Here is a 24,990-nt window from a genome sequence, read left to right on the forward strand (position 1 = left end):
AATTTATATTACAAAGAAAAGTATGAGTGCAAGTAATAATACACATTTAAAATTGAATAAATTACTTATAAAAATGAAAAAAAAAATACAAGAGGAAATACGAAATATAGTGTTAATACCAGAAGGAATGATAATATCAAATAATAGACAATTAATAAAATTAAAATGTGAAAGATTAAGACTTGAGAGTAGATATTTTACTATAGTAAAAGAAAAATTAGTAGATCCAAATACAGTTGAGAGAAAAATTGGAAAGATAATTGATAAAAAGGAAGATAAAAAATGCAAATTAACTTATGAGTTAGAAATAAGAAAAAATTAAGATGTCAATAAACGAATAAATGGAAAAATTTAAATGTTAATAAATGATGTACAAGTTTTAAGAAATGAAGTAAAAGAAACAAGAAATGATATAAATATATTAAAAATTGAAATTAGAGAATTAAAAAAATATATAAAAAATAAAGATAAAAAAATAGATAAAAAAAACTTATAGAAAAAGAAATGACTCGAATAGGAAAGAAACATATAGAAAAATAGAATATAGTAATAGAAACAGGAAGTATGGATGATGAATTTAGAAAGAATATATTGCCAAAAATATTAGAAGATGAAGAAAAATCTAGAGAAAAAATCATTAGGAAAATTAAAAGTAGAAGAAAAAGAAGATAAAAATGAATGAAGAATTAGATTTATTAATAGAAAATTTTGATCAATTAAGTTTAACTGATATAAGTGAATACCAAATTTTAATGAATACTGGAGGAGGATCTAATCCAGCAAGAACCTCTAAACAGGAATTACATAATACAGATGAAAGTTATGCACATATATATATAATAAACCATATAGACAATTCTATAATAAAGTAAGAGATAGACAACCACTTAAAGGAAATGAATATAAGGACCGTGCTAGATGAACCGCACGGTTGACACACATACACACAAGGGGGGAAATATTTTTTAATTCGACACGGGGACCCATGCCTCAGTTGTGAGGGGGTGGTCAGTCGTGGTGTCAACCTCACGGGTCGTTTAGCATTTTTCTAAATATAAAGTTAGGTTTGAATTAAATGATAATTATGATAAACCAATTAATCATGGAGGAATGAAACTAAATTTAGATTGTAAAATATATACTAAAAAAGCCTTATTAATTTGGGCAGATTCAATGATATTTTTCTTTTTATATTATAAAGATGACACATGAGAAAATACTGAAAAAAGAATAGATTTCTTAATAGTATTCTTTGAAGGAGATGTTAGAAATTGGTGGGAAGTAATAAGCAATGATACAAAAACATTAATAAAAAGAAATGTACAAACAAAAATAATAAAATCAGATAGACAAGGTATAAAAAAATTAGTAGAATATATTTCAAATGAATTTTTAGGAGAAAATTGGATAAGAAATGCTGAAAAAGATAGAGCTAGAATAAAATTAATAAATTTAATAATATGTGATATGTGTAAAATTAAATAATATACTTGTGAATTTAAAAATCACTATTATGCTCAATTTTATAGTAATGAAAATCAAGAAGTATACCAAGACATGTACTCTAATAAGTTACCAGGTTCATGGGGAATATGTTTTAAAATAGAATTTGAAAAATATGTTAGAGATAATATTGGAATACCTAGAACTTTAGGTTCAAGAATAAAATTTTTATTTAAAAGACTTGTATTTATATGTCAACAGAGACAATTAATGAAAAAAAATCAGAAAAATTAATTAAAATATGTTGTGAAGATATGGAAACTCCCGTGCAATGGGAATGTAATCCTGAAAGAAGAATTAATAAAATATAATATAAAAATAAAAAATTTAGGAATTTTAATAAAAATATATATATATAAAATCTAGAAGAAGATATTACAAAAAAAAAAAAAACTCATATAATCAACAGAAGAATAAAAAGAAAAATAAAAGTCAATGTAAATGTTGTAATTGTGGAGAAATATGTCATATAAACCCTAATTGTGATAAAAAGAAAGTTAGAATATTACAAAAATAATATTTAGAAATAAAAAATGAATTAAGTGAAATATCAGATATTGAAGAATACTATAATCAAGAAGTATATATAAATGAAACAGATGATGAATTGGGACTTGAATTGAAGAAATAGAAAGTAATAACATAAATATACAAGAATATGAAGGAATAGAAAGATATGAATTAAAAGTCACTTTTGATAATAACAAATTTAGAAAATTGCAAAAATTATCTTTAGACTTAAAAATAGGAAAATGAGAAGTCTTTGATAAAATTTGGAAAAGAGAAATAATAGCAATAAATGAATATCACAAAATAGAAAAGTTCATAGATGTAAGAACAATTTATGGACAATATAAATTAAATATTTTAACAACAAAATACAGTTGAAGAACTATTAACAAAGACCAGTAAAAAACAAAGTGAAAAAATTCGATATATTTATTTAGTAGGAATATAAATAATGTTTAAATCACTATTCAGAGAATGGATAGATTTACCATTAACTATAACTTTACATGATAGAAGAATAATAAATTTAAAAAATAGTCATTTAGGAACAATATAAGGAAATTTAACATATCAAAAAGTTATGTTTACGTGTTATCCAAAATATTGTGTATCATTAAAAAATAGAAGCTTTAATGAAATTTTAGGACTGCATTTTAAGCTTCAAAGAGATGATATCATGCAACCAGGTGATGAAATTATGATTATAGAATATAGAACTTTATATACATTTACTAATTCTGATTATGAGAATATTTATTCCAATAAACCATATATTGAAGTTCATAAAGAATGTAAAGATATTAGTAAAATAATAGAACCACGTAAAGAAATAAGCTTAATTTCAGAAGAATATGAATTTAGTATAAAAAAAAATAAACCTGAAATAACGAAATTAAATGAAAGAGAATGTTCCAATAATATTATATTTAAGGATGAAAAATTAATTAAAAGATCAAAAAGTTTTAAAGTACCTAATAAAACACAGTTAGAAGAAATCAACAAAATAAAAGAAGTAAAACTATATAGAAATGCTGAAAATATGAAAATAGAACGAGAATATTATAATAGAAAAGAAGGTATAAATGGATCAAATATATTAATAGATACAGAAGCTAGTGAATGTCATATAACTTCGATTAGAAATAAATGTTTAATAACTCATAAAATTGAGCCATATAAATATGTAAATTTTGATAGACATGTACATATTACAGATTTAGAAGTAAAAGTACAATAAAAATAGGATGAATAGATCTTTTAGTACCATGTTACATAGATAAGAGTATGGATATAAACTCCCATATACTTTTAAGGATGAGTTTTCTAAATGGATTAGAAGATTATAGTATCAAAAGAGAAGGATTATATATTTTTCATAATGGACAAACTACATTATGTAAAAAGAATTAGATGAATAATCAGATAAGTTTTTCATTAGTTATGTATATACAAATTACTATTGTAGAAACAAATATGACAATTTGTGCTTTAATAGATACAGGAAGTGATATAACAATATTTAAAAGTTTTTTAATAAAATCATGGAACAATAATAGTAATATAAAAATAACTGGAGTTACAGGAGAAAGTACTTAAATAATTAATAGTGCTGATAAAATTAATGTAATTTTTGAAAGTAAACAAGTTATAATAAATAAAATATATAAATATGATAAATTAGAGTGTGATATATTATTAGGAAATGATTTTATTCAACAATTTCAATATTATAAACAAAATAATTATATGATAATGCTACAAATATCTTGTAGACACTTATTAAAAATTCCTAAAGAATTTAAACTTTATAGAGTTCAGCCAGCTCAACATGGTGATAAATGGAAGAAAAAACCAATTATATATAATGAAATAAAAAATAAAAGAATATTGTATTAAAAAGTTCGAAAAACAGGAATAGAAATGAATATAGAAAAATAATTGAACAATTAGAAAAAATTTATGGAGAAAATCCATTATTATTTTGGAAACCACATCACCTAAAAACTAAAATAGAATGAACAGAAAATGTTATAATAAGAGTCAGACCAATGATATATACTATAGAAGATACACAAGAATTTAAAGATCAGATAAAAGAATTGCTAGAACAAAAACTTATTAGACCTAGTAATGGAGCTCATAGTAGTCCTGCCTTTATGATTATAAAACATTCTTAACAAATTAGAGGAAAAACTAGGATGATCATAAATTATAAAAAATTAAACAAATATACTAAATTTTATGGTTACTTTCTACCAAATAAAGAAGTGTTAATAAATATTGCAAGAGGAAAAAAATATTATTCTAAATTTGATTGTAAATCAGGATTTTGGCAAATAAAAATGAAAGAAGATAGTATATAATATACTGCATTTTGCACACCTCAAGGAAAACAAGAATGGTTAGTTATGCTATTTGATCTAAAAATATGCCACAAATATATAAAAGAAAGATGGATAATATATTTAAAAAGTTTAATAAATTTTTAATTATTTATATAAATAATATATTAATATGTTTTAATAGTAAAGATAAACATAGAAATCATTTAATCCAATTTATTAGCGAATGTAAAAAAGAAGGAATTGTACTATCCAAAAAGAAATCTACGATAAAAAAATAAGAGATAGATTTTCTTGGATTATCAATAGATAAAAGATGGATAAAATTACAGACTCATATATCCAAAAATATAGAAAATTTTTCAGATAAATTAGAATTCAAAAAATAAATACAAAATTTTTTAAGATGTTTAAATTAGGCAGAATGATTTATTGAAAACCTTTCTAAGAAAAGACATAAAATCCAAGTTTTACTTAGAAAAACAAATACTAAATGATAGAATGAAGAACATACAGAAATAGTTAAATCATTAAAAGAAGAATGCAAAAATTTACCATAATTAAGATTACCAGATGAAAAAGATAATTTGATTGTTAATACTGATGCCTCAAATAAATATTGGACAGCAATATTAAAAAACGGATTTAAATTAAATTTGTAGATATTCAAGTGGAACTTTAACGAAGCAAAAATAAATTATACTACTCATGAGAAAGAATTACTAGCAATTATTAGAGGAATAAAGAAGTTTTCATTATTTTTATTATCCAAGAAATTTACTATTGAGACTGATAAATCTCAAGTTGTAGGATTAATTAGGAGTAAACTATCATCAGAACCTCAATATAGAAGGCTCCATAGATGACAAGCTTATTTAGCATTTTATAATTTTGATATAGTTCATATTAAAGGAGTTAATAATTTTCTTGCAGATTTTCTCAGCAGAAATATAGAATTTGCTGATGGATAAAGTCAATGTCATGGAATTATACCAATCTATCCTACATATACAAAAAATGACAGATTTTCTTAAAGAAGAATCTGAAGATATAAACTCTGGAATAACCCAAATCTCAGACATGTTCAACTCAAATATAAAAATATTGTTGAATATCACTACCGAACATCATAAATATGCATTAGAACTCAAAAATCAAGTTGATGCTATTGCAGCACAACTAAAAGGTATACTGTCTGAGACAGATATACCAAAGAGCTCAGAAATGAGTTTTCCAAATCAATACCAAATAAGGACAACTGGAAGCAGCAGTGGACCCAAATGTGACAACATACTAACTGATAATAAATGAGATTCCATTTCAGTATCATCAATCAAAAAAGTTATAATACGTGGAGATAAAAGAGATACCAAAACAATCAGCATCATAGACCAAGAAGATAAAATTCCTTTAGATCCAAAAGAAGAAAAATATGCCGAAATAATCAAAATTGCTTATGAAATAAAAATGAGTGTTTCATATTTCATCTCTTCGAGAAATAATGTTTATCCCAGATAACAGCCATGGAAGGAGGATACCCTTCATTTATAAAAATTATGACAGACTATGGATTCATGGATTTGATATATCCAGGAAAAGATTTGATTGAAATTGCGAAGTTTGATGACATATTCATAAAAGAAGTATCCAGATTTGCCAAAAGACAGAAAATATATTTGAAATTCTATTCAACAAGTCCAGAATATGATGGAGTTGTTTACTATCTAGTTAAACACATAATCTCATATGGATATGTTGCAGTCAATTTCCAAATAGATGTTACAGAAAATAATAGAAAAGTTCCAACAGTGACAAAATCATGGATCAGACATAGGAAATCACTTGGAATTAAAGCCATATACAACATTGCCAAAAATTGTTTGATAAAAAATTCTCACGCTTGTGTCAATATGAAAATTGGATGTTGGTATCCAATGAAGGATATGGAAAATTAGAAATTTTAAAGGACTATATTACAAGATTCGATATACATCAATTTTCAAGATATTCTACCACTATAAAAGAATCATGTCAGTTAAGGGAGTGCCCCAACTACATGTGAAGAAATAAAGGAGGAGGACAATAATAGAGCACCTTTGACAAAGATGTATGGAGAACAATAATACAGCAATATGTGAAGATATTGAAGAAAAAGAGCAATAATAGAAAAAAAAGATGCTCTTTGGATAAAAAGTTAAAGTAGCATGTGAAAATGTAGACCCAAGGAGAAAGATAATAGAAATGCAAGTGTGCCTTTGCTGATGTACTCAATGATGTAATAGAGTCTCATAAACTTGTATAAATAGAGTCATTGTGATAGATAGAGGACATCTCATCTTATCTTGAAATCTCGAGTTGTAAGTCATAGTTAATCTAAAAACCATTCACAGTTTGAAAAACCAATTTTTCTGAAAATCCCTTTGTACCAAACAGAAGTCTTGTATAAATTCTGATAGAAATAAAACTCCAATATTTTTGATATGAATATGAGTTTCTAAATCTTTATTCCCATAGATTCTTGAAGAATCTGATAAAAAGTTTCATTCTTATTTTAGCAAAAAGAAAGTTTTTCTTTAACAGAAGTCTAGAATTTTATTCTTTAAAAATTGATACAGTGATAGTAAGTAGCTAAAATAGTAACAATTTCATGAAGGCAAGAAGCCGTTGAAGGAAGCCATTTACAGATTCCGAGTTCGAAGGTCACTCGATTCTGAGAATAAAAGTTCAGATCAAACATAAGGTAAAACTATTAAACTTTTGCTAAAATTAGAATGACTCTTTTAAGATCTTAAAGAATCGTAGGGATTAATTGATGATTATTTGTATGAATAAATGTCAGGATATACAATTAAAGGATTAGATAACCTATCAGAAAGAATGTTAGAAAAAATAAAGAATATTATCTCTCAATTAGAAAATATAAATTTACCATTTGAAGAATATATCATCTTAATTAGAAAATATGAAATGTATGTTGTAGATTATTCTTATTTATTAGATCATAGAATGAATTTATATTCAAATATTTAAAGTAGAAGATAAAATGTTTAAAAGATTAGGATATATGTTGCAATATACAAAGAGCCTTTTGGATGTGGCGGATAACTTGGGTAGGGCTTCTGCTGTTGCAAAAGAGAGCTTTTTGAAGATTGAAACTTCCAATGATGATGCTGGAGCTGTTTCACAACTTAAAACACTTCTTGAAGGTGTTGAAATGACTGAAAAACAACTAATAGAGGTATTGCAATTTGTGTCTTTCTTTTCTTATCATTCATGGACCTGCTATAATGATACATTTTAGGCAGAGTAAAAGCATCCCCTAGAAACACTTTAACATGAGATATTGTTTATTTTAAAAAGTCAATCCTTAAAATCCTGCTCTAAGAGATTCTTTAAATTAACATTTTAATTTAGGGAGTGGGTTCTGGGGAGCCAAACTCGCTCTCTATAATTAAATGAATTCAAAGTTTTTCAATTTTAGGAAAATAATAAAATAATCTAGAGAAAAACTAGTTAATATAAAAGATGGAGAAAAATAATAAATATTTTTTGGGAATAGTAAAACTAAATATTATATATACAGAGCTTATTGGAGTTTTTCAAAATTTTAACTCGCTAAATTTATAGATACTCTTCAAATGATAGAATATGCTATTTAAAAACTGAGAATCTCTTGGAGATGCTCTAATATGTTAAAACTCAAATCTATAAAAACCAGACCAGGAACTCATGAATCACATTTAGGTTCAGCATAGCACTGGTACAGGAATATATTGGGTACCAACAGTATTTTTGGCATAAATTGTAGACATATTTCTGATAGTCCCTTGTATTTCTAACTATATATTTTCAAAAGATATGATAATGATACTTGTAATATATCATTGTAAGCTGATTGCTTTTTAGTCAGAATGGCAGAGAGACATGAATCTTTTCTGAGCGCTTCCTTTAAAAAGCCATACAAAATACTACCAATAAGTTGATCTATTTGTAATTTGTGAAAACAAAGTGAAAAATAACGCGAAGTAAGAGGATATATAAATATGCATGATGGAAATTTGCTTGGCAGAGAATTTATCATGAGACTATTTAATGAAAAACTACCAGGTATGTATTTGTATGGATTAATATTGATGAAAGAATTATAATAATTGTACCATCTTGTACTGAGATTATGCTCATTATCTGCTAATGCTTAATGACAATGGTACTTTCTGCTAATGCTCAATGACAATGGTACAGCAAACAACAGTATCGTAATCAAACCGGTTTGATTATCCTTCATCTTCTTCAGATGTATATCTGACATGATTGATCTGACCGACTGATTGAATTCTAGTGTTTCCTTGCAAGTTGTTGAGTCATGTAATTGAGTCGTCATATGGTGACAGGCCTTGTTGAACATTTGTTTACTGGTAAAATCACATGCTTGTTTTCTGCAGATATTCAAAAAGTTTGGAGTAGAGAAGTATGATGCCATGAACGAAGAATTCGACCCAAACAGGCATAATGCTGTTTTCCAAGTACCAGATGCTTCGAAGCCAGCAAATCATGTTGCAGTTGTTCTAAAGGTATGCTCATTGGACAATTTGTATCCATCTTGTTTACAGTTATCTTAATAAATCTGCAAAGAATTATCTTACTAAAAAAAAAAAAAAGTCGAGTACAGTATTTTTGTTGGTATTTCTTACATAAGAATCATCTTAGATGCAGTCTTTCATTTGTTAGTTTGGAGGATGAAAATGATAGAGCTTGTATATTTTTCGCTTTAGTTGCAATACGGTTGATTGATTTAATTTGTTTACATGGAGGCTAGGTGATTTATCTCACTTTTTATAAGAAAAAGATTGTCGATATTTATGTTTATGAACCTGAAGCAACCTGATTCTCTGTACTTGATGCAGGCTGGATACATTCTCCATGACCGAGTTATACGGCCGGCTGAAGTTGGTGTGACAGTAGCAGCGGACAATGTGGATGCAGATAAATGATCTGAATGTTGAGGAAGTCTCTTTACATTGCCCTCTCACTATATTCAAGAAGTGGTCGTCCGAGAAAAAGATGGGCCCATTGTTCCTTATATCGATAAGCTTATGTTCAGTTTGCATTACATATTAGATTGATTTATTATTATTTTGAAGGAATTTAGTGACAATATAAGTCTCTTAGCTAAGATTCACGTCCTCAAATGTTGTGAAGATGTAGAGTTAGAAACCTAAAATTGTTGCCTAGTCGTACATCCACAAGAGCGCCATTACGGCATTACCTCATCCCGTCTGGATGTGAGGGGCTTTTCTTGATGTTGAAGAAATATGTGGAGCAACGTTTTTGCAAACCTGTTGCCTTTCAGTATAATAAACAAGTTTTTAATATAATTTTCTTCCTTATGCCATTCAGTACGGTTTGGTGCTAGCTTGTTATCGAGTATACCGTTTCAAAACTAGATAAGTAGCATTCTGCATCATTAACAAGTCTCGGGCGTGGCAATTCTCTGGTTTTCTTGTTCCAGACCGTCGATAGAGCATCAGCATCGACTGGCGATTGTCTGAAACTTACACTCCTCAATTTGGCATTCTTATTCCCTCATTCCGTTCTTATTGCTGCATCAAAATGAGGCCATTTACAGTAGTATTTTAGTATAGGCCATGTTTTAGTTTTACAAAAATTAAATTCGTAAATGCAGAAAAATATAATGAAATACAAAAACCATTTGCATCTCGTACAACATCAAAATCGAAGACGTAAATGATGGAGATTGGAAAGTATACGTCATTGCTGTTGGAAGTGGTGGGTCAATTGGGTTAACTTTGACCACAATTTTAAGTGGGACCTGATGTTCGATGTATTGAAATTAATGTTCAATTAAATTCTACGTTCCGAGCAGATGAGTGTAGAATATTTAATTGTAAAAAATCACTTCAATATGAATGAGAAATTATGGTTGAAAGTTGGACAATAAATAAGAAGAATAAATGGGAAAGAATTGGAAAAATGTTCCAATTCCACATAGGTTGCAAACACAACCTTGAACCACTTAATAAATTTCAAGTTTGGATATGGGTTTGGGCTCCAAGGGGTACTAATAGTCTTTGAAAATGGGGAGTTTTAGACAATGTCTAGACTAATCCAAAGGACACGCGCCGTCCGTCCGTCCGACCGGGCGGGTGGGGCGTGGGTGTGGGCCTGTGTTAATATTAATTTAAAAAAAAAAAAATTAATTTTTTTTTAAATTCAATCAATTCCCTCCCTTTGATAGTTTATTAACTGACCCATCAATTTGCTAAAATTGTGCGTTAACTGGGCGTGAGTGGTGGATGGAAACTGCTCAACCGTCAACTCTCTCCCAAGATACAACGATCAGATACTTGCAGAAGCAGCACTTCGACTGCAAGGCAACGAACCAGAACATCTGATCGTTGTATCTTGGGAGACACTTTACTACATACCGTAAGCACCGTGTGACGAAGTAAAAACGTCTTAAGGACAGAAAACCTAGTTCTCGCCTCGATCATCCTCATTCTGAATTCTGAACTTTTTTATGCTTTTGTTTTTATTCTGTGCAATTCATTTTCTGGAAATAATATTCCGTTTTACTGTTTTGCAATAGTTCTTCTGATTTAGCAAGTCATTTATGGAAAATATGTTCTGTACAACAAAAATCCAACAACTGCTACACCACTTTTAGCAAAATTTAGCATTGATTTTTATTAATTTTATTTTAGCCCCTCCCCTGAGATTTTGATATATCAAAATCTGATTCTTTGAAATGGTGGAATTTGAATTAAATATAGCATGGTATAATTCAGTTTGGTTTGGATTAAAAATCTGATTTTAATTTAAATCAAAGTCAAACAATTAATCACATCTTTCACGGTCTCATAAATTTTCAAATACACATTTCAAAAATTTATATTACAATCTATTGAAAAAATTTAATTTTAATTTCCACATAACACCCTCTCAGATCGTTTAAGTAGCTTATCATTCATGCTTTCATCTAATGCCATTTGCCAATCTCTTGGGGTCACGTCACAATTATGCGTCATCGAAGTTTCAATAGAGGTTTTTTCCCCTTCATCATAATTGAGGATGAAATGGTCTTTCGATCAAGTTATGTGTGATGATATTTGATGAACAGATGTTCAAGAAGTCAATTATCATTCAGTCATTCGATTTTTTCCAAATAATCGATTAACACACGAAGTAACTAAATTTAATTTCAGTTATTTGTAGCTAGTTACTAACTAGATTGTTCAATGACCAATGTGTAATGAAAAGTCAATTCAGTGACTTAATTTTTATAAAGTTTTAAATTTAAAATCTATTTAGAGTAAAAAAGTTTAGCGACCAACTAAGACATGGATTAATATGCTCTGAATGATCAAATGATGAACATATTGAACTTTTTTATGTGCTTGAGAGCTTCCATAATTTGTAAACAATAACTTATTTATGAAAAATGAGCTACACCCATGAACTGATGCCACGAAATGTGAACCTTTCACTCAGATTTCGCTCCGTCAAAAGCGTGAATCTCTTTGTTTCCGTTCTTGCCTAAAGTAGCTATCGCTTAATAAAAGATATATCGAACTTCTTCTAAAATTATAATTGTTAAAAGTCTGTGATGTAGACTTTTTGAAAATAAATTTTATAAAGAATAATTTTTTGAAGAATATATGATTAAAAAGTATAAAAAAATTATGAGTTTTGGTATAAAATTATTTATCCGGAGAATATATGACTAACAATAAATTCAGAAATAATAAAATTTAAAGAATTTGTATTGAACCAAAACCTGGCTTAACGGTAAGTTGAAAATATTCCTATGAAAAACGAGCATTTACCCAGTGAAATATCTTATCCTAAAGAGGTTAGAGCAGAATACTTCTTCAGCGCTCCAAGGGATTTTGCTCAGGCCAAAGATGGAGTTCTGCATTTCAGCAATAGCACCAGCTCTGCCCCGATTCAACCTCTCTGTAGTCTCTTCTTCCCCTTCTTCTCCTTCACTTTTCAAGAATGATTTTCTTCAATCCGATAGCAGACTATTGTTCAATCCTCTCAAGAAATTGCCAGTTCCATCTTCCCGCCAATTGTCTTTCCTACAAAACCCGCCCCACAAATTAAGTTCGACTTGGTTTATGGTATCAGCAGCGCCCTCCGCTGTCGATAGCACTGTAACTGACAAACTCCCGGCTGATATTCAAGTCACTGAAACCCCAGAACCCAATTCTAGAGTGAGTTTTCTGTTTTTCGTATTTTTCTTGCATACTCTCCCTCTTATTGTTGTAATGAATTGTTCAATTTAAGAGTTTTTCAGTATCAAAATGATTATGAAATTAATAAAAATAGTCTGCGCGTTAGCAATGTTGGCTGAATAATAGGAAAGAGTGAATATTTCTTGAATTTCATAGAGTTTATCTTCCAAGTCTTTGAATTCTGGTCTGCTAAGTGAATATCTCTTTCGAAATTCCGATTCTTTTGTTTAATTTAATGTCCAACATCAAAGTCCATATTTTTCATGCCAAGATCACATTTCGTTGGGACTGTCATCAATTAAGATAAACAACCTTGAAATTTTCAATTTTATTGCTCGTACTGTTTTTCTTCAAAATTCGAGTTATAAGCGTCGAATTTCCTGTCTGAAGGTAAGGTTGAGCGTTGAAGTTCCTGCTGAAGTATGCGACGATTGTTACCGAAGAGTCATCAAAGAGTTTATGAAGCGCGCAAAGGTGCTCAGTATCTAGCCTTTAATACTTTTTCAACTGTCTATAAATTATCAGAATCAATGATCCAATTGTGCACACTTTAATTTTGGAAATTATCTTGTATCATTGCATTGAAACAAGTCCTTTTGGGAATTTTGGTACCACTTTTGTGTGAAACAAGTGAGTCTCAAGAAATTTAGGATCTCATTATGATAGATGTAGTCTTAGTCTCGTTTTTCCTGAGTTCAGAATTATTATGTTCAAGTGCTGGTGATGGAAGATGACTCTTGTGCGGCTAGATTTTTATGAATTTTCATTTTTTCAAATGCTGATTTTTCCTCTTAATTTTTCATCTGTTTTCATGCTGCTGAAGAAATGATTCAAGTAATAGCAAGTAATGAAACACATTCCTGTACTTGTATCATGGGATATAAATTTACTGTTACATTGCTTGTTGTCTCTATTAGGTCCCTGGGTTTCGTGCAGGGAAGAATGTTCCAGAAAGCATTCTCATAGGTTACGTTGGGAAGGAAACCGTTCAGAAGGCGACAATTGAATCTATTCTGAAGAGAACTCTTCCACATGCCATGTCTTCGGTGTGTTTCTTGCCCAGTAATCTATTTGTCATATTGAATGTTTGTAGTTACCCTAAGCTCCTTGTATTATGAAATTGGTCTAATGCATATGGAAATTATTTATTTACTTAAACTAAGAAGAGCTTTTACGATGCTTTGAGTGAAAAAGAGAACTAAATACATAAGATGTTGGCTTTATTTTTTATAATATAAATCATTGTAATCTTTCTACTGAAAAGATATTTGTTTTCTCACCTTTTAGTAACATATTACAATAAGGATTTTATCACTCTTGCTGAAGCCAATTACCTTCAATTGGTGCTACTTCATAGGTGAGTAAAAGAGCCTTAGAAGACTCAGTCCGCATTTCAACGAAGTTTCCAGAGATGGAAAAGACTTATTCTTCTATGAAATCTCTGAGGTTTGTGATCATTTTTAAGGTTACGAAACCCTTTATTGTCAATAAGTTTCATGGTACTGTAATAAATTTGCGGGTAAATGCTTATATGTATTTCACAGGCACTTCAACTAGGGTAGTGTCTGTGTCCGACACATGTCGATATCGATACTCCTTAAACACTCCACTGTAAACATTTTTCTTTTTTTATTAAAAATTATTATATATTTTTAACTCAAAATTATTAGCAAATAATAAATAGGTACTCATATTTCAAAGATTTAAGAGATGTAAAACTAAATTTATACTATATAAATTAAGAATTTTAAAGAATTTAATCAACTTATAATTGTTAAAAGTCTGTGATGTAGACTTTTTGAAAATAAATTTTATAAAGAATAATTTTTTGAAGAATATATGATTAAAAAGTATAAAAAAAATTATAAGTTTTGGTATAAAATTATTTATCCGGAGAATATATAATTAACAATAAATTAAGAAATAATAAAATTTAAAGAATTTGTATTGTACCAAAACCTGGCTTAACGGTAAGTTGAAAATATTCCTATGAAAAACGAGCATTTACCCAGTGAAATATCTTATCCTAAAGAGGTTAGAGCAGAATACTTCTTCAGCGCTCCAAGGGATTTTGCTCAGGCCAAAGATGGAGTTCTGCATTTCAGCAATAGCACCAGCTCTGCCCCGATTCAACCTCTCTGTAGTCTCTTCTTCCCCTTCTTCTCCTTCACTTTTCAAGAATGATTTTCTTCAATCCGATAGCAGACTATTGTTCAATCCTCTCAAGAAATTGCCAGTTCCATCTTCCCGCCAATTGTCTTTCCTACAAAACCCGCCCCACAAATTAAGTTCGACTTGGTTTATGGTATCAGCAGCGCCCTCCGCTGTCGATAGCACTGTAACTGACAAACTCCCGGCTGATATTCAAGTCACTGAAACCCCAGAACCCAATTCTAGAGTGAGTTTTCTGTTTTTCGTATTTTTCTTGCATACTCTCCCTCTTATTGTTGTAATGAATTGTTCAATTTAAGAGTTTTTCAGTATCAAAATGATTATGAAATTAATAAAAATAGTCTGCGCGTTAGCAATGTTGGCTGAATAATAGGAAAGAGTGAATATTTCTTGAATTTCATAGAGTTTATCTTCCAAGTCTTTGAATTCTGGTCTGCTCAGTGAATATCTCTTTCGAAATTCCGATTCTTTTGTTTAATTTAATGTCCAACATCAAAGTCCATATTTTTCATGCCAAGATCACATTTCGTTGGGACTGTCATCAATTAAGATAAACAACCTTGAAATTTTCAATTTTATTGCTCGTACTGTTTTTCTTCAAAATTCGAGTTATAAGCGTCGAATTTCCTGTCTGAAGGTAAGGTTGAGCGTTGAAGTTCCTGCTGAAGTATGCGACGATTGTTACCGAAGAGTCATCAAAGAGTTTATGAAGCGCGCAAAGGTGCTCAGTATCTAGCCTTTAATACTTTTTCAACTGTCTATAAATTATCAGAATCAATGATCCAATTGTGCACACTTTAATTTTGGAAATTATCTTGTATCATTGCATTGAAACAAGTCCTTTTGGGAATTTTGGTACCACTTTTGTGTGAAACAAGTGAGTCTCAAGAAATTTAGGATCTCATTATGATAGATGTAGTCTTAGTCTCGTTTTTCCTGAGTTCAGAATTATTATGTTCAAGTGCTGGTGATGGAAGATGACTCTTGTGCGGCTAGATTTTTATGAATTTTCATTTTTTCAAATGCTGATTTTTCCTCTTAATTTTTCATCTGTTTTCATGCTGCTGAAGAAATGATTCAAGTAATAGCAAGTAATGAAACACATTCCTGTACTTGTATCATGGGATATAAATTTACTGTTACATTGCTTGTTGTCTCTATTAGGTCCCTGGGTTTCGTGCAGGGAAGAATGTTCCAGAAAGCATTCTCATAGGTTACGTTGGGAAGGAAACCGTTCAGAAGGCGACAATTGAATCTATTCTGAAGAGAACTCTTCCACATGCCATGTCTTCGGTGTGTTTCTTGCCCAGTAATCTATTTGTCATATTGAATGTTTGTAGTTACCCTAAGCTCCTTGTATTATGAAATTGGTCTAATGCATATGGAAATTATTTATTTACTTAAACTAAGAAGAGCTTTTACGATGCTTTGAGTGAAAAAGAGAACTAAATACATAAGATGTTGGCTTTATTTTTTATAATATAAATCATTGTAATCTTTCTACTGAAAAGATATTTGTTTTCTCACCTTTTAGTAACATATTACAATAAGGATTTTATCACTCTTGCTGAAGCCAATTACCTTCAATTGGTGCTACTTCATAGGTGAGTAAAAGAGCCTTAGAAGACTCAGTCCGCATTTCAACGAAGTTTCCAGAGATGGAAAAGACTTATTCTTCTATGAAATCTCTGAGGTTTGTGATCATTTTTAAGGTTACGAAACCCTTTATTGTCAATAAGTTTCATGGTACTGTAATAAATTTGCGGGTAAATGCTTATATGTATTTCACAGGCACTTCAACTAGGGTAGTGTCTGTGTCCGACACATGTCGATATCGATACTCCTTAAACACTCCACTGTAAACATTTTTCTTTTTTTATTAAAAATTATTATATATTTTTAACTCAAAATTATTAGCAAATAATAAATAGGTACTCATATTTCAAAGATTTAAGAGATGTAAAACTAAATTTATACTATATAAATTAAGAATTTTAAAGAATTTAATCAATGTGTCGAAGACTTGTAATGTCAGTACTTTTTTGAAAAATCGCGTGTTAGCATATCCGACACGTATCGTGTCGGACACACGGGTCTGTGTCGGTGCATCATAAATTTCACAAATACCTCTCAATCGTTTCCATATTTGGGAAAGGGAACAAATCTACGTAGGGGTGGAGATGGGATTAGAAGGATATGCCCATTGGTGTTGGCCTAAAGTTTCTTAGGATGAGCTCATTAAGTGTTTGATCCTTTGACTGTATTATTATATGTTCCTTCATTTTACACTTGTCTATCACTTCATGTGCCTGGTGCAGTTTACAGTTTCAGTCTCTTGATTTAGATATGATGTTATCGTTGATGTGGCACCTGAAGTCAAATGGATACCTGAAAATGGATATCAGAATTTGAAGATTGTTGTTGAGATTGACAAAGAAATAGATGCTCAGACTGCTGCCGAACAGGAATTAAGACGTCGACACAAGGCCCTTGGTGCACTAAAAATTGTAACTGAAAGAGGACTTGAGGTAAACGAATCATGCTTCGTCTCTCAACCATTTCATAGTGGAACTTTTGATGTCATAAGCGAGTTTCTTCCTTTCTTTTATTGTTCCCTTTAGGAGCAGGGCTGGTTAGGTTGGGTATGGTCACACAAAATCATTTAACCTTAAGCTTCAGGTTTTTCAGTTTTACAACATTCCTAGGTCCTTTTTTTTCCCACTTCTCTTTGAATAGTTTTTGGAATTGGGAAGATTGATTTCTTTATTTTCTACTTCCCTTTATCCGTTTAGTGTGTACACTGTATCTATCACATGGAGTTGCATAAAGATTGCATTATTCTTCAATGTATTTCATAGAATTCAAACTCAACTTGTTAAGCAAATCTTTACCAGTCATTCTCATCTAAGTTATGTAATACCTCTCCAGGTAGGTGATGTTGCTGTTCTTGATATATCAGCAACAACAATCGAGCAAGACGAATCAGCTGCTAAAAGAATACCATCTGCTGATAGTAAAGGTTTGCATGATAACTTAGTTATTCTTTCAGTGTCTGTGATTATCTAGTCATGAGTACTGTTCCTTTGTTCAAATTGCACGTTCTTTATTATTCTTTTCCCCGAATTATTAATTTTTGGAGCAGCCCTTACATTTGACTTGTAGCATTAGTTGAGCGTTATGGACACAAGTTTCTTTTGTCTCCATATCCAAGAAAACAGCGAACGTCATATGTTCTCTGGGAAATTCATCTGTCTTTAGGAATGAGTGACTTCCCCAAGAAGCCTTTATTTCTGCGTGAAGGACATGAAGATTGTGGGATGCAGGGTGATAACTATTCATGCTTAATTTTTCTCATATTTTTTACCTGAAAAAATGATGAAAGGATAATATCTGGATCGTTTATGTTACTAGTTGGACTTAATCGAGGTTGCTACGGTTTGTCTAAAGGATTGAAGAATGTTGAAGGGCTTCAAATTTATTTCTTTTCCAGGGTTTCAGTTTGATACAGAAGATGGAGATAAAATACTACCTGATTTCGTGGACTCAGTTATTGGAATAAAACGTGGTGAAACAAAGTATTTTCCTTATGTATTTCCCCAATCGTGGAAACAAGAAGATCTTCGCGGTGTTAGTGCTCAATTTACAGTAAGTTTTATTTCCGTTTGGAGTAAGTCATATATCAAATAAATGACAGTTGAAGACTAAATGTTATACACATATGCGGAAATGCCTATATTTCTTTTTTTCTTTTTTATTTTCTTGCCTTTCCTATTGTAAAATGTTATGAAGTTGCTCACTTGAAACACAAATTAATATATACTATTATCAGCTTTACCTTTTTCCCCGTTCTTGCTTGGCTCCTGAATATCTTTGTACCAGATACCAAGTTAGCAATTTATGGTAGCTGCTTGCTGCTTCATCACAAGTTGCTACCTCATAAAACTTGCTCTTTGACTTTGGTCCATCTTTTCATCATTTTTCTGATTGATTATTTCCTTAACAAGGAGTTCTGTGTATGTATTAAGTGAAAGCATGATTTTTTATTGAACCAAGCAGTTCGTACTTTATGGAAGCCACTTTACATTTTGCCGTTTGTTTGGCAACTTATTTAATAATCATTCTTCGTCATAATATTTCCTAACCACAAGTTTTCCCAATAAAATAATTTTGCTTGTTCCTTACTTCTTAGCCACATATTCTCCAAAAAAATCATTCTTGGTTCAAATAATATCTCCCAAAAAAACACTTTATTGACCGAATATTAGAATGAATATACTTTTGTTTGTTTAGGTTGAATGTAAAGAACTATTCTACAGAGATTTACCTGAACTAGATGACTCCCTCGCTGATAGGATTCTCTCTGGATGCACCACCATTGAAGAGGTAAATTGTCAAACTTGTATGTAACTGAAATACATATCACAAGGATCTCAATGGAATTTTATATTCATAAAAATCTGTAGGTGAGGGAAACGCTGCTGCAGAAATTTCTTGAAGTGGAGCAAACAGCTAAGGAACAAGCAACGGACAATGCCATTCTAGATCAATTACAGAAAGTATTTTTTTTCCATGTCATAGGATGCAAAATTATTCATATTGTAATGATTTTGCACAGTATATATCTCATTCATTGTCTTGTACATTTTCTTAGATGATCGAAGTTGATATTCCTCAATCATTGTTTGAGGAACAAGCCAGGCAGATTTATGGAGCCCAACTCTTGCAAATTCAGGTTAGCGCCTGCAGAGCCATTTTCACCAGAAACCATTTTAATTGCTTAGACTTCTAGTGGCATGTACAAAAGGGAGAAAAATAGCTAAAATCCTGACAATTATTTTGTCCAATCTCATTCAATACTGCATATCAAGCATTCCCTAGAAGTTCATTGCAACAAGAGAATATATAATCACTAAAAGTACTTTGTTGATGTAGGCAAATATGAAACTCAGTGAACAACAAATGGCGTCTCTATCAAGTCCGAAGGCAGTGAAGGAGTTCATGGAAAGCCAAAAAGAAAATATAACAAGTATTATAAAGCAGAATATAGCTGTTGGTGACATATTTAAACGTGAAAATTTGCAGGTAGATTCCGGTTTTTGTATTCTGTTTACCCAACTTTTCTGTAGTTTCCCATGTGCTGTTACCAGTGTCTATGCATTTGTATCAACAACATTCAAGAAGTCAAGTGAGGGAATAAAAAAAGTTGGCTCTCAAAAAATTTCTCCGTTTCTCTACTTTTCATTTTAGATCATAACAATTTTCATTTATTTTAGTAAGTGTTTCATTTGCTTATCAAGACGAAGGTTCTTATTAATATCTTTGTTGTTTCTTTAGTGAACCTTGCAGCGATATATCTAATTGAGAAAACCATACATCCTGTTAGGAAAAAATTCCTTTTACGAGAATTCTAACTTTCTCAGGCATTAGGACTCAAAAGATATGCTTTATTGTGGTTCAGATTTTATCAGATGAGTTGATCAAGGAGGTTGAGAACTCGATTGCTGAATTCAAACGTCATAACCAAGAATATGACGAGGAGCGTGTACGAGGACAGGTAATGCCATTTCATCTATTCTTGAAATACCAATGCTCCTTTAGTTCGGATCTTAATATCGGACAAAGTAGTGTTTCACCATATTCTTCTTCTTAACATAACCCAAAAATATGAAAGGATGTTGGCAAATTATCAATTGTTTTCCCATCATAACATGCACAGAGCCTCTGAGTTCTGACCATAACACGATCTTTTTGTGATGTTGAATAGGTACAAGAGGTACTCGAGGGAGCAAAAGTGCTTGAATGGCTGAGAGAGCGTGCAGATATACAATATAAAATGAAGTGAGGAATGGAGATCAGAGTTCAGTATGCTTTTACTTTTATCAGTGAAGAAGACATGGGCGTCTTTGTTGAGAAAGAAATTGTGGGCACGAGCACAATCAGAGCAAATGGTGTAAGATCATCTTCTAGTGAGAGCAGAATGTGAAGAGGCTCTTTGGTTCTGTAAAGGACGAAGAATAGATCGAACATAAGATCCAAGCGCTTCAACATTCCGATAGAAGGCAAGAGTGCTAAAGCTTTCAGTCAATTTAGCTTCAGTTTTGGCAAGATAACTAATTGTCGACATCTTCTTGATAGAACGATTCTACTGATAGTAGTACCTTCTTCAGAATAAGAGTTCGAGTTAAACAAAATTGATGATAGTATAATCAGCTCATCTTCAGATTTTCATTTGATTATCTGCTATCTACACAGCCTTTGATACATCGAAATCGACCTACTACTTTTTTCCCCTTCAAGCTTTTATGTGCCTTTCTTGTGGTTCATATGCCGATAGTGCTTGCTCGAAAAAACTGGTCTTACAGGGTTATGTTTCATGCAGACCTATCTCGCTAATGGATAAAAATGATGAATGTACTTATTATTTATAATTTATTTTCAATTCATCACTTTTTCGTGCAGCATAAATTCATATTTTAATCAAAACTTTGGTGTGTGAAATTTTTTATGAACCAACACATTTGTCAAAACGTCAACATGGTCAAACTTGTTTAATTAAGAACACATAGTCAACTATAAATTTTTAAAATTTATATTTCTTCTACACTTAATTTTTTAAAAATTAACATGCATGTGCGAATATGATTCTCACTTAAATTCGTGTAAGATTGTTAAAATAATATTATATTTATTTGGAAGAGACAACAAAAGGGGTGGTGGCGCAGTTGGCTAGCGCGTAGGTCTCATAGCTTAAAGAGTGATCCTGAGGTCGAGAGTTCGAGCCTCTCTCACCCCATTAATTTTTTTTCCCATAACCGATCGCATTTGGATTTTTTTGACCTATTTATTATTTTTTTTTTCTAAACTGTGGTCGGAGAGTGATTCCACCTACCTGTCATAGATGTCAAATTGTGTGTCTCTATATAATTGATCAATGCTAATAACCTCAGTCAAGTTGGACCTGAAACATAATGTTGAGAGTTGAAAGAACAGAAAATACTTTAGACGAAGAATGATCAGTATCAGTTTTCCCAATGGAAGTCAATTGTGACCCAGAATAAAGAGCAATAGAAAGAAGATCGATCCAAGTGGTCGTTCAAATGAACAATGATTTTTTATAGTTGGTAACAAGAATATGAATATTATTTTAAATCTATTTCGATTGCAAAATTTTTTCACTTCCCTCTCTAAATAATTGAATATAGAAGAAAACCCTTGCAGCAGTTACTCAACAAATTTTTTACCACTAAACATTTTTAAAGAAGAAAAAACTCAACGATTTTGTACTCGTCTAGCTAGTTTGGTCCACAATAATAACATCTTTGATAAGATCGACTAGTCAGTATTGAAGTAGAATAAAAAATAAAAATTAACAATTATCTATCATACTTTTCATTCTCCTAAGCGATATGTCGAGACACTATTACTAGCTAATCCTAATATTAGTAATGTTTCTTTTTCATGTTTAATATTTTTCGATATTACACGTCTCCACTTACCAAACACCTTCGTTAGTCATTAATCATTATATTTTNTTTCTTTTTCATGTTTAATATTTTTCGATATTACACGTCTCCACTTACCAAACACCTTCGTTAGTCATTAATCATTATATTTTCTTTAATGGTGTCCCATAGTTCACGTACTGAACATGCTACAAGAAAATATAAAATCTCATCTTACCCACGGCCCAACTCTATCTTATCACCCGTGCTATAATCACCTATAACAAGCCAAAAATTTACATTGTCGTGTTCACTAATACAAAAAATTTCCTTGTCGACAGAGTTCCATTAACTCCAATGCCTCCTTGTACAAAATGAATAATATGTATAGAAATTATAACATAAGAATAAAAGCCATCCATTTGTTAGACGGTATATACTATGTCTAATTACCTTGATTCAGACTTATCCAAGTTGCTAATTACCAGCCAGTATCTTCCTATGAAAGTTCAAGTTGTAGATTCCGTCAAAGGTTCCCTTTATAATCCAGTCAGTCTTAGCTATCTTCAACTTGTTCATAATTCCTTCCTTTTGAGTAAAAATGGGATCATATTTCTGCGGTTTTTGGTCCGATGGATTATCCAAGAAAAACTCTGATGACAAAAATGGCAGCCTAACAGCATCAATGTTGGAATGTATGAAGCCAAGATGCTTATGGGCCACGTCGAAAATAAAGAAGAAACAATCCCATGGACAAGAAAATCAGCAAAAACATCAGAAGCAGCAGCCGCTGTTGAAGAATACCTGTAAAGTGTTAACTCTAGAAGAATGCATTTTATCATCACCAGGTTTTAATGTGTCTAAACATTGTTCTTCCAATAGAATTCATCCATCGTTTGAAAGAGATCATGAAGACTTGGTGCCTGAATCTAGAGACAGAGAATTCATCACTTCGCAGAAATCAATGAAAGTTGATGAAGGTGAAAAATGGCAGCCAGAGAATTCATCACTTCGCAGAAATCAAAACGGAAAGATGAAGAAGAGGGTGAGCTTTAGATCACCAGAAGTTGCTGAAATATTCATACTGTATCCACAGCAGACATATTTGCGAGAAGAATAATGCTACACGAAGCATGTTTAAATGATTAGTAATTAAATGTAATGATATATGGCCATTTAATTAGACATGTCGCTTAATGTCATCTATACTGATGCTAGGTGGGTATCTGAAAATGAATAATATATAGAGACAATAATATTGTATCTATAAAGGAAGTGGAATGAAATATTTTCCTTAACTTCATTTATTTTGTTTGGATTAAGGTACAAAAGGAGACAAAAGTGAAGGAAAACACATTCCTTTCCCCACCTATATTATGCACATCTCTCTCTCTCTCTCTCTCTCATTCCTTTTTCACTAAGCTAAAGAAAGAGATGCCACTATGTGAAAGAATTGAAGATTTTCTAGTAGCTCCTTAGCTTGGGTTGTGGCTCGGCTTTCAACATGAGAGAAGAGCTCGTTACTTAGTTGATAACCAATGTGCGCATCAACTAGAACGCCGCTAACGCTCCTACAGCTATTGGCTAGGGCGCGGCCAATCTCAGCCGCGTCATCGGGGTGGCTAACCACCAAAGGGCTTCCTCCTCGGAAAACCTCGAGCTTATTTATGATGAAGGAGCCATTGGCTTCGACTACCTCCTTGAAGTCATGTAGACTTGGTGCAAATACTGGAATATTGAAGTTGTCACGTTTTTCGCTAGTGATTAGGCCCTGCATGCAAGATTCAAGTCAAATAATTAGTGGAGTGTAGAAGAGAAAGTATTGACGATATAAATAAGAATAAATAAATAGTATTTATATAGTCGTATAAATTAAAAGTAAATTATCATAAACTACCTCTTGAACAAGGTCATCCCAAGCATCTTGAAAATGAGTACCAAAGAGAAGTCCGGCCCCACCTTGGTCCGTAGGGTCCACAGAAGTCCTCCCCAAGCAAACTAAGAACATGGATCCACCTCTTTTCATTTCTTCTGATCTTGATCTTAGAAACATGGCTAAATCATTTTGAAATTGATTTCTGTATGCATTTGCAGTGCTCTCATTTGCACCATGGATAAATATTCTTCCTTTATTGTATGCCGTTGATCTCTTATCTAGTACTATATCAGGAACCTAGGATCCATGATATAACTTGTTCAGATTAGCCTAATAGTCAAACAACATAAAATATTTACTGGGAAAGTTTTTTCAACATTTATATCGATTTTTCCATGTCTTTGACCTTATCTCTTTCTTGAAGGATAATATAGAATACATATTCAATACCACATGAAATGTGTCAATGGTGACAAATTTTTTTTATCACCGAATCCTCGATTTCCGAGAGTGACAACAAAAATAATTCGCGGAAGATTTCACAAGTAGAATAGACTTTTCTATGTTATATGCCAACAAACATAAAATATTCTCACTGAAAAGTTTAAGTTCTCACCTCTTTGTTGAAGGATATAATATATGAAAGCCATGCATGCAGCTCAAGAATCTCCAATATGAACTAAAAAGGTAAAAAGAAACTGAGGTTTCCTCTAAAGAATTCAAAAATAATCAGTCTCCCATGCATTCATCATTTATAGCTCTACACTAACATAGTAAAGGGAAGGAAAGAACTATAAGTTCAAAAAGTGGTTTTGATCAAACCAGGGGCCATTATTTTTTACTTTTTTTACCATTCCCCAAAATTAAAAGAAAAAAGGAAAGGTTAGTAA

At 31.2% G+C, this 24,990-nt stretch overlaps 4 protein-coding genes and 1 non-coding gene across 6 annotated transcripts in view; 4 read left to right on the top strand and 1 right to left on the bottom strand.

The window, feature by feature from the left end:
• Positions 1 to 5,234, top strand: part of LOC111395121 (EH domain-containing protein 1-like) — a 12,367-nt gene extending 7,133 nt beyond the window's left edge. Inside the window, exons 14-15 of the mRNA XM_023021132.1 lie at positions 3,266 to 3,273; positions 5,218 to 5,234. Coding sequence (XP_022876900.1) covers positions 3,266 to 3,273; positions 5,218 to 5,234 — 25 coding nt within the window. The remainder of the gene's footprint in view (positions 1 to 3,265; positions 3,274 to 5,217) is intronic.
• Positions 5,235 to 7,419: 2,185 nt separating this feature from the next.
• LOC111395749 (grpE protein homolog 2, mitochondrial-like) lies at positions 7,420 to 9,730 on the top strand. The gene is made up of 3 exons (XM_023021883.1): positions 7,420 to 7,593; positions 8,798 to 8,926; positions 9,260 to 9,730. Exons 1-3 carry the CDS (start codon positions 7,420 to 7,422, stop codon positions 9,344 to 9,346), a joined length of 390 nt encoding a protein of 129 aa, XP_022877651.1. The 3' UTR covers positions 9,347 to 9,730.
• Positions 9,731 to 12,192: 2,462 nt separating this feature from the next.
• LOC111395750 (trigger factor-like protein TIG, Chloroplastic) lies at positions 12,193 to 21,072 on the top strand. Of its 2 annotated transcripts, none has more exons than XM_023021885.1 (13): positions 12,193 to 12,589; positions 13,001 to 13,084; positions 13,528 to 13,656; positions 13,968 to 14,056; positions 17,127 to 17,310; positions 17,711 to 17,801; positions 18,273 to 18,427; positions 19,073 to 19,165; positions 19,246 to 19,338; positions 19,434 to 19,514; positions 19,715 to 19,864; positions 20,241 to 20,336; positions 20,547 to 21,072. In XM_023021885.1, exons 1-13 carry the CDS (start codon positions 12,278 to 12,280, stop codon positions 20,622 to 20,624), a joined length of 1,635 nt encoding a protein of 544 aa, XP_022877653.1. In that variant the 5' UTR covers positions 12,193 to 12,277; the 3' UTR covers positions 20,625 to 21,072. The 2 variants fall into 2 exon arrangements, with proteins under 2 accessions (XP_022877653.1, XP_022877652.1); XM_023021884.1 differs by lacking the exons at positions 12,193 to 12,589; positions 13,001 to 13,084; positions 13,528 to 13,656; positions 13,968 to 14,056 and adding exons at positions 14,613 to 15,008; positions 15,420 to 15,503; positions 15,947 to 16,075; positions 16,387 to 16,475.
• Positions 21,073 to 21,489: 417 nt separating this feature from the next.
• Positions 21,490 to 21,575, top strand: TRNAM-CAU. Its single transcript is given in 2 exon segments — positions 21,490 to 21,527; positions 21,540 to 21,575. It is a non-coding gene; the product is annotated as a tRNA-Met (tRNA).
• A 1,923-nt stretch (positions 21,576 to 23,498) lies between these two features.
• LOC111395122 (indole-3-acetate O-methyltransferase 1-like) lies at positions 23,499 to 24,954 on the bottom strand. The gene is made up of 4 exons (XM_023021133.1): positions 24,943 to 24,954; positions 24,717 to 24,779; positions 24,122 to 24,397; positions 23,499 to 23,995 (listed from the first exon to the last, which is right to left on the bottom strand). Exons 1-4 carry the CDS (start codon positions 24,952 to 24,954, stop codon positions 23,642 to 23,644), a joined length of 705 nt encoding a protein of 234 aa, XP_022876901.1. The 3' UTR covers positions 23,499 to 23,641.
• Positions 24,955 to 24,990: the final 36 nt, after the last annotated feature.

The sequence above is a fragment of the Olea europaea genome, chromosome 6 (genome assembly GCF_002742605.1).
Source record: "Olea europaea var. sylvestris chromosome 6, O_europaea_v1, whole genome shotgun sequence".
NCBI lineage: Eukaryota > Viridiplantae > Streptophyta > Magnoliopsida > Lamiales > Oleaceae > Olea > Olea europaea.

Coding starts and splice junctions, on each gene's coding strand:
- LOC111395749 (XM_023021883.1), top strand. CDS start 7,420: ATGTTGCAATATACAAAGAGCCTTTTGGATGTGGCGGATAACTTGGGT. Junction 7,594..8,797: donor CTGAAAAACAACTAATAGAG/GTATTGCAATTT, acceptor TGTTTTCTGCAG/ATATTCAAAAAGTTTGGAGT. Junction 8,927..9,259: donor ATGTTGCAGTTGTTCTAAAG/GTATGCTCATTG, acceptor TACTTGATGCAG/GCTGGATACATTCTCCATGA.
- LOC111395750 (XM_023021885.1), top strand. CDS start 12,278: ATGGAGTTCTGCATTTCAGCAATAGCACCAGCTCTGCCCCGATTCAAC. Junction 12,590..13,000: donor CCCCAGAACCCAATTCTAGA/GTGAGTTTTCTG, acceptor TCCTGTCTGAAG/GTAAGGTTGAGCGTTGAAGT. Junction 18,428..19,072: donor GTGTTAGTGCTCAATTTACA/GTAAGTTTTATT, acceptor TTGTTTGTTTAG/GTTGAATGTAAAGAACTATT.
- LOC111395122 (XM_023021133.1), bottom strand. Junction 24,398..24,716: donor TTATATCCTTCAACAAAGAG/GTGAGAACTTAA, acceptor CATGGATCCTAG/GTTCCTGATATAGTACTAGA. Junction 23,996..24,121: donor GGGATGACCTTGTTCAAGAG/GTAGTTTATGAT, acceptor TCTTGCATGCAG/GGCCTAATCACTAGCGAAAA.